This window comes from Salvelinus alpinus, chromosome 19 (assembly GCF_045679555.1).
Source record: "Salvelinus alpinus chromosome 19, SLU_Salpinus.1, whole genome shotgun sequence".
NCBI lineage: Eukaryota > Metazoa > Chordata > Actinopteri > Salmoniformes > Salmonidae > Salvelinus > Salvelinus alpinus.
The window spans coordinates 12,810,818-12,819,146 of NC_092104.1; the positions used below are offsets into that span (position 1 = coordinate 12,810,818).

At 42.6% G+C, this 8,329-nt stretch overlaps 1 protein-coding gene across 2 annotated transcripts in view; it reads right to left on the reverse strand.

Annotated features, from left to right (window-relative positions):
- LOC139545028 (collagen alpha-1(XXVII) chain B-like) overlaps window positions 1–2,244 on the reverse strand; it is a 96,891-nt gene extending 94,647 nt beyond the window's left edge. Inside the window, exon 1 of one of the 2 annotated variants that reach the window (XM_071352362.1) lies at window positions 1,716–2,243. In XM_071352362.1, coding sequence (XP_071208463.1) covers window positions 1,716–1,768 — 53 coding nt within the window. In that variant the 5' untranslated portion in view covers window positions 1,769–2,243. Of the gene's footprint in view, window positions 1–1,715 lie in introns of both variants that reach the window. The other variant, XM_071352364.1, reaches the window with a different exon arrangement.
- Between the last annotated feature and the right edge of the window lie 6,085 nt (window positions 2,245–8,329).

Here is an 8,329-nt window from a genome sequence, read left to right on the forward strand (position 1 = left end):
CCTCCCTAATCTTACGTCATTTGCACACACTGTATATATCTTTTTTTTCTATTGTGTTATTGACTGTACGTTTGTTTATCCCATGTGTAACTCTGTGTTGTTGTTTGTGTCACACTGCTTTTGATTTATCTTGGCCAGCTCGCAGTTGTAAATGAGAGCTTGTTCTCAACTGGCCTACCTGGTTAAATAAAGGTGAAATAAAAGTAAAATAAAAAATGTACGAGGCACCAGCAATGAGTATTTTAGCAGGATGAGAGTGCCTTACAGTAAGTATGTGGTTACAGCACAGCAGCTTGTCCACAATCTGTTGAACTCATTGACTTCTGTGGGGTTTCCTCTTACAGAATAAGGCCTCGCAATGACCTGCAGGCCTGAAAACTCCAGCCAGGCAGCCAAGGAGGGAGGGAGACACTGGCTGAATCCCAAACGACCCCCTTCCCCTCGCCCCTCCATTTGCACGTTCGGGCGCGCCTCCACCATATGCACAAGTGTCCCAAAACTGAGGGAGTGAAAATTATTGAGGGTGTAAGGGGTCATTAGACCCTCCAATAACCACTTTGGCCGAGCCAGCAATGCTGCCGGCTTCAGAGTGAAGTGGAATCCCATAAGGCACTGCATTGTTTTTTAATTGGCGCAATTTCAGCGGGTCGGCTACAACTGGATGCATCTGGTTTTCATGGGAAATCGAAAGAGAGCCTGTGACGCGACTTCCGCTTTCGGAAATGAACAAGCCGACAGTCCATCTTAACTCCTCCTCCACATGTACTGGATTGTATGGCCAGTGTAGAAGAGAACCTCCCCCTGTAGCTTTGTTTCCTCTCATGGAGACCAGAAAGATAAACAAGCCACTCAGGTGTTTATTTTACGCCTGCTACGTTAGGCTAGTTGAGTTGTGAACACAACTAGATTGAATGTAATATGATGCAACTTTTTTTATGAATAGTGTATTCCCCACCCACTTATCGAACTAGCCAATGAGAACGGTGAGATGTAGGAAAGAAGAGGAGTGGAAAAGGAGGGGAGGGAACAGTAGGATTCCCCCTCCTCTCTCTAAATCTAACCCCAATCCCAACCATCACTCCCACAGCATTCATCTGGCACTGCAGCAGTGCACAGCTGCATAAGCAGCAAAGAGTGCAACTTTTAAGTTCACCAGAGTTTATAAAAGGGAAATGCTTAATTTTTTAAAACGAAATGTTTTGCAATGCACTGTCTGAAATTCTAAATGTGTTATTGCTATCATTAATAACTATCTAATAATACCCTAATTATTAATAGTAAATAGACACTAGCTCTACTGGAATCCAGAACTTTTCACAGGCTATTCCAAGTTTCCTCTGACAATGTTTCTGCAAGTCCTCTGCAGACACACAACTCCCCCAAAATAGGCCTAGTCCTTATTCCCTGGGGATCCTCTCATAGATAAGACTATTATGTCATAGCTGACAAATACAACATGAAAATGGTAAGGCAAAATATTAGTCTACACATTGGGATCACGTAACATGGATAATTCATTCATTGACACCGACATGATTCCCTCTTTGTATCTATTCTTGTGTGCTCTCAAGAAAATAAACATGGGTTTCTTCTGGAATGTATGGAAACGCAATGTCCTACTGGAGATGAACAGATGCTCAGAAGTAAATTAAATCATTATCAGTCTACATAAGAGATGAAAGGGAGAGCTATTTGTTTGGATAACGTGTACTCACCCCCCGACTCCAGCTGTTTTGAGTTTGGAGTACGGGGCATTGTCCGGCTCCATAGCGGTTACTTCATTCTTTCTTGAGACTTTTTACAACGGTCCAGACGTGGCAGGAGACATACGCGAATTATTTCCATTCCAGCTGATCCTTTACAACTTTGACAGGGAACCAAAAATGCACCGGGGATAATAGATCAATAGATCAATATAAAGTAGCTTCCTCCTTTCTCAGAGTCGTTCCGTTATCTTCCTTCATGAGATCATGACATAGAACAAACCTCAATCTATCTTGAAAAGCTCCATCGGTGTGTTTTAGCGCGAGGTAAACAACCCACAACCGGTGAATGTCACAATCTGCGGGAGAAGTCCAATCTCTCTCCACACTCATACAAGCACCACGGTGGAATCTATGACGACCGCCTTGTAGCCTACGCCGAAGTTTCTAATATGCAAGATATCGTGGACTGAGTGAGTGAATTCTTCGCTCAGGACTCGGAGAAACACACCTCCCTCTGTCGCCCTCAGCTGACATTGAAGGAGGAAACAAATGTAACACACATGTATGGTGTAAAGAGGACGTTTCATTGGAAGGTGTGTCTTGCTTGCTTGGAAAGCAAAAACCTTCTCAAATTGCAACTTGCATGGTCATAGTAAGTAAGTCATAATAATATATGGGCTTGATGTAGTGGTAGGTGGCAGAAGACCATGTATGCACTTCACTGCATTGTGAAACTCACATGAGATGTATTACTGTATCATCTAATATAGCCCCAGACCTCTTCAGAGACTGTGATTATGTATGAGTAACCTACAGCAGTGCAGTTATGTTCTGGGCCAGGTGACAGGTCTAGACTGATGGGTTATTTGTTTACCCTGCACACTGACACTCGCACACAAAACCCACACGCATAGCCTACACTACATAGGCACACACAAACACAACACACAAACACATACCGACACATACCGACACATCACATCAAATACCTTATTATTATCTGTCCTGATGCCTTGTCACTTTACCCTGCCTTCATGTACATATCTACCTCAAATACCTTATTATTATCTGTCCTAATGCCTTGTCACTTTACCCTGCCTTCATGTACATATCTACCTCAAATACCTTATTATTATCTATCCTGATGGCTTGTCACTTTACCCTGCCTTCATGTACATATCTACCTTAAATACCTTATTATTATCTATCCTGATGCCTTGTCACTTTACCCTGCCTTCATGTACATATCTACCTTAAATACCTTATTATTATCTATCCTAATGCCTTGTCACTTTACCCTGCCTTCATGTACATATCTACCTCAAATACCTTATTATTATCTGTCCTAATGCCTTGTCACTTTACCCTGCCTTCATGTACATATCTACCTCAAATACCTTATTATTATCTGTCCTAATGCCTTGTCACTTTACCCTGCCTTCATGTACATATCTACCTCAAATACCTTATTATTGTCTATCCTGATGCCTAGTCACTTTACCCTGCCTTCATGTACATATCTACCTCAAATACCTTATTATTATCTGTCCTAATGCCTTGTCACTTTACCCTGCCTTCATGTACATATCTACCTCAAATACCTTATTATTGTCTATCCTAATGCCTTGTCACTTTACCCTGCCTTCATGTACATATCTACCTCAAATACCTTATTATTATCTGTCCTGATGCCTTGTCACTTTACCCTGTCTTCATGTACATATCTACCTCAAATACCTTATTATTATCTGTCCTGATGCCTTGTCACTTTACCCTGCCTTCATGTACATATCTACCTCAAATGCCTTATTATTATCTATCCTGATGCCTTGTCACTTTACCCTGCCTTCATGTACATATCTACCTCAAATACCTTATTATTATCTGTCCTGATGCCTTGTCACTTTACCCTGCCTTCATGTACATATCTACCTTAAATACCTTATTATTATCTATCCTAATGCCTTGTCACTTTACCATGTCTTCAAGTACATATCTACCTCAAATACCTTATTATTATCTGTCCTGATGCCTCATCACTTTACCATGCCTTCATATACAGTACCAGTCAAACGTTTGGACAAACCTACTCATTCAAGGGTTTTTCTTTATTTTTACTATTTTCTACATTGTACAATAATAGTGAAGACATAGAAACAATGAAATAACACATATGCTGAGTAAGCATTTCACGGTAAAGTCTACTCCTGTTGTATTCGGCGCATGTGACAAATAACATTTGATTTTATATACACTTGTTTTGTCTGGGGCAAGGTGGCACATTGATGTTCCACTGCTCTCCAGCGCAGCATACTCAACATACTGTACATGGACATTTATCAGAGAAGATGTGAAAGGGACATGGTCATACGGTACAGTATGTGGGTCCATTTCCCCGTAGAAACATGATTCCTCTTCTCCTCTTGTTGGCCTCGCAGTAAAGCTGCCATTCTTTATTGTCTTCTGATTTGTTTACTGCCGTTTCAGTGTTCCGGGCCACAGCTGCCTATCCTCCCTTCCCACCTCACCTACAGTCAGTACTGTATATCCGCTCATGCCTGTGAGCTGGAGCCAGAGTAGAGCTCTCCGCCTAGCGCTGCTGCTGTTGCAGTCGTGTGCTGTGAAATTCCTATGTCAAAGAAAGTCCTCATTGACCCGCCCTCAACAAACACGCAGTGACAGTGTCCAGCCGAGCCCCAACAGAGCGCCGATTCAGCTCCCTGCAACTGGATCCCCCATCCCTGAGCCCGGGCTCCCGGCACACAGAGCCCCTCACAGTTCTCCCCTAGCAGGCCGGCAGGACTAGGCCTTTGCCTCAAATGGCACGCTATTCCCTATATAGTGCACTACTTTTGACAAGTTTTGGTCTCTATAAAGGGAATAGGGTGCCATTTGGGACGCATCCCAGGAAGGGTGCACACCACCTTGAAAGAGCACTTCCCATGTACCTGTCTAAGCGTACATGTCAGATGGTAGATTTTGTTACTTCAAACTTTTATTTCGCAGACAAGGGAGGCAATGTCCTAGAAGTGGTAACAGAGCAGGCACAACAGATTAGACAGGTTTTGAGTGTTGAGGGGTTTTGTTTCAGCAACTGTAGGTCTGTGATGAGTGATAACTTACTGTAGGCCTACTGACAGAATATGTAACAGTGCATAGCCTATTTTTATGTTTCTCTATCCTGCCTCAGTTCAATGGGAGATCTCAGCCAACCACACCATCCATTTGATTCACGATCATTTTGCCAGTATTTCATGGAAAACATGAATGAACCCTGGTGGAATGAGTGGACAGCTACAGTAGCACGCAGCTCCAACAAAAATATGATGATACAGCAAAACCTGACTTTGTAAAAAGACCTAGAGGCTAGTTTATATATTAGGGTTTTATGAGTTGACTTTCCTCCACTCATCACACAACTGCCATGTTGGAACCCTTGTCTTTAACCATTGACAGGTGTGGACGACTCTGCATTTCATTCTTTATTCCAGACTAGAGGCGGATAACGGAAGCCAGCTGTCCCCTTATACTTTCATATTACAATAGATATTAGAAGTTCAGTGTCTGCAGGAAATTGGAGGATTTTCCTGTAGACTGGGAACTGTATACCCTAGCTGTCCATATGCATCACACGACATCCTATACCAGTCATGTATAGAATTTACAAGCAACATTTTGATGGATACACGATGTACAGTAAGTGATCTGAATAAGAGCAGGATTTTCTATGACCCATAACTTAAGTTATTATTAGAACAGTCCTCCATCGTTAAGACAGTGGATGAATCAAATGCATTATTATTTAAATATTGAGAAAATGTGGGCTACAGAGAGAAATAAAATAAAATAGAACCATTAGCAATACGGCATTAAAATATTAGAAGAAATATCCAAAGGATGATAAAGTATATATTTTTTATTATGAGAACAAACAACATGGGTATGGATATTGTGGGAACATGTAGGTTTGAGCAAGTATGATGTCATTAATGTTACTGTATTACGTCTGAGTTATTGATCTTTATTGATCTTTTTTCTTCATGTTGAAGGTCCCAGACAACGTCATGTCTAGTTTAGTGGATCCATGTCTGTGAAATATGAAGTTGTCTATTGTCAAAAAAAAACAGACCTAGCAGTTGTTTCGTGTCAGATTAGAAAGATAACGATGGAAAGTCTTGTATGATAAACACAGACACTTTTGTTTTTACTCCCTTGTCTTTGGGGAATTAAGCCCAGCTGAAAGCCTCTATCTGGACACAGCTGGATTCAATATGGGATCCCTTGACACTCTGTTTACCCATTCTATACATTCAACCAGGAAATCTGGAGGAAATATCTATAAATATCGTTTGTGGCAAATGACTCCCTTAGATTCGTAGTGAAAAGGTTTGGCATCTTACCTTACCTTGCGTTTGATGTATTAGGCCCAGCCTACATTGAGGATATTTATACCTGCACAGTATGTGATATAGTGAATGGATGACATGCATACAATTCAAATGAGAGTGGTTTAATGCCTTGCCATGACTTTTGAAACACAAACTTTCTCAGCTGCCGAAATAGAATTAAGACCATAGAAAAACAAGCGATACAATATCATAGTGTTATATTTAATTTTGTGGTGAAGACTTCCAAATAAGTGACTTGTGATGTCAGCTGGTCTGGAGAGTATCTATACAGTCTCATTTGGGTGGTATTTCAAGCATGTCAGATGTTGAGGAAGACTGGGTGGTATTTTAATAGATACTTGTGAGTGTGAAAAAGGGAAGGACAGTGTGCAGACCGACACCTGAGTAGGCAGTCAATGTGTGTGTGGTCATTGCTGTGAGGTCTAGGGGCTACGTACCAGGAAATGTGTTGAGATTGACAGAAGTAAATATGGCCAGACTTGACTCTAGGTAGTCTGTTTTTAATTGTATTAACAGTGAAAGAGACACCACTGTATTATACACTCAGTGGACAGTTTATTAGATACGCCACCGCGTTCACGAAAATTGTTCGCTCATACAGACAGTGAGCCACGTGGCCGTGGCTTGCTGTATGAAGCAGGCAGATAGGCATCGAGGCCTTCAGTTAATGTTCGATTGATAGTTAGAATGGGCAAAACCAGTGACTTAAGCGACTGTGAGCGTGGTATGATCATCGGTGCCAGGTGCGCCAATTCAAGGATCTCTGAAACGGCCGTCCTCCTGGGCTTTTCACGCACGACACTGTCTAGGGTTTACTGAGAAAGATGCAACAAATAAAAACCATCCAGTCAGCGGCAGTCCTGTGGGCGACAACAGTCGTTGATGAGAGAGATCGAAGGAGAATGACAAGAATTGTGCAAGCTAACAGGCAGGTCACAAACAGACAAATAACAGCACAGTATGTGCAGAACGGCTTCTCGGAAAGCACAACTCGTCCGTCCTCGTCACAGATGGGCTATTGCAGCAGATGATCACACCAGGTTCCACTCCTATCAGCTAAAAACAAGAACAAGCTGCTCCAGTTGGCACGTGATCACCAACACTGAACAATTGAGGAGTGGAAAAACATTGCCTGGTCCAAAGCATCACGGTTCAATCACGGATTTGGTGTAAGCAGCATAAGTCCATGGCCCCTCCTGCCTGGTGTCAACGGTACAGGCTGGTGGCAGTGGTGTAATGGTGTGGGGAATGTTTTCCTGGCACACGTTAGGTCCATTAATAACAATTGAGCAACGTTTGAACGCCACAGCGTATCTGAACATTGTTGCTGACCAGGTGCATCCGTTCATGGCTACAGGGGGGTCTGACCTGGACAGCATTAATGAGATTAATTGGGGATAATGCTCTGTGGTTGACTAGCGTCCTATTCAGGGGGTGTACTTGTACATCAAGCTGCCTCACGCTACAGAAACAGGAGATGCTCCTACGAGCCACTTTACTTTTTTGTTTGTGCTGAAAAGTATGCAAGGATACTTCTTGTCAGCTGTGTAGAAACAAACCTGCTTCAAATAATTCAGTCGTGTTGTTGATATCGTTCCAAAAAGGGTTCTTTGAGAGAAGAGTGCCCACTATGTAAAGTGATGGGGAGGATGTCACACCTGAGAGGGTCGGACTGGGAGCTCTGAGGTTTTCCATCCCCCAGTCAGTCAGTCAGGTACAAGGCCAGTCTACCGGTCTCTAAGACAACAGGAACAGGAACACTGACAACTCACATGGTGTTAATCTGAAGGAGATGGAGGGGTGGGTGGGAGTGGGACCACAACCTTATTTAGTCCTAGACGTATTTATTTACATTCAATGAACAAAACTGAACAAAAATATAAACGCTACATGCAAAAATGTCAATGATTTTACTGAGTTACAGTTCATATAAGCAAATCAGTCAATTGAAATAGGCCATATTCTATGGCCCACCCACTGGGGAGCCAGGCCCAGCCAATCAGAATGAGTTTGTCCCCACAAAAGGGCTTTATTACAGACAGAAATACTCCTCAGTTTCATCAGCTGTCCAGGTGGCTGGTCTCAGATGATCCCGCACGTGAAGAAGGCGGATGAAGAGGTCCTTGGCTGGCGTGGTTACACATGGTCTGCGGTTATGAGGCCGGTTGGACGTACTGTCAAGTTCTCTAAAACGATGTTGGAGGCAGCTTATGG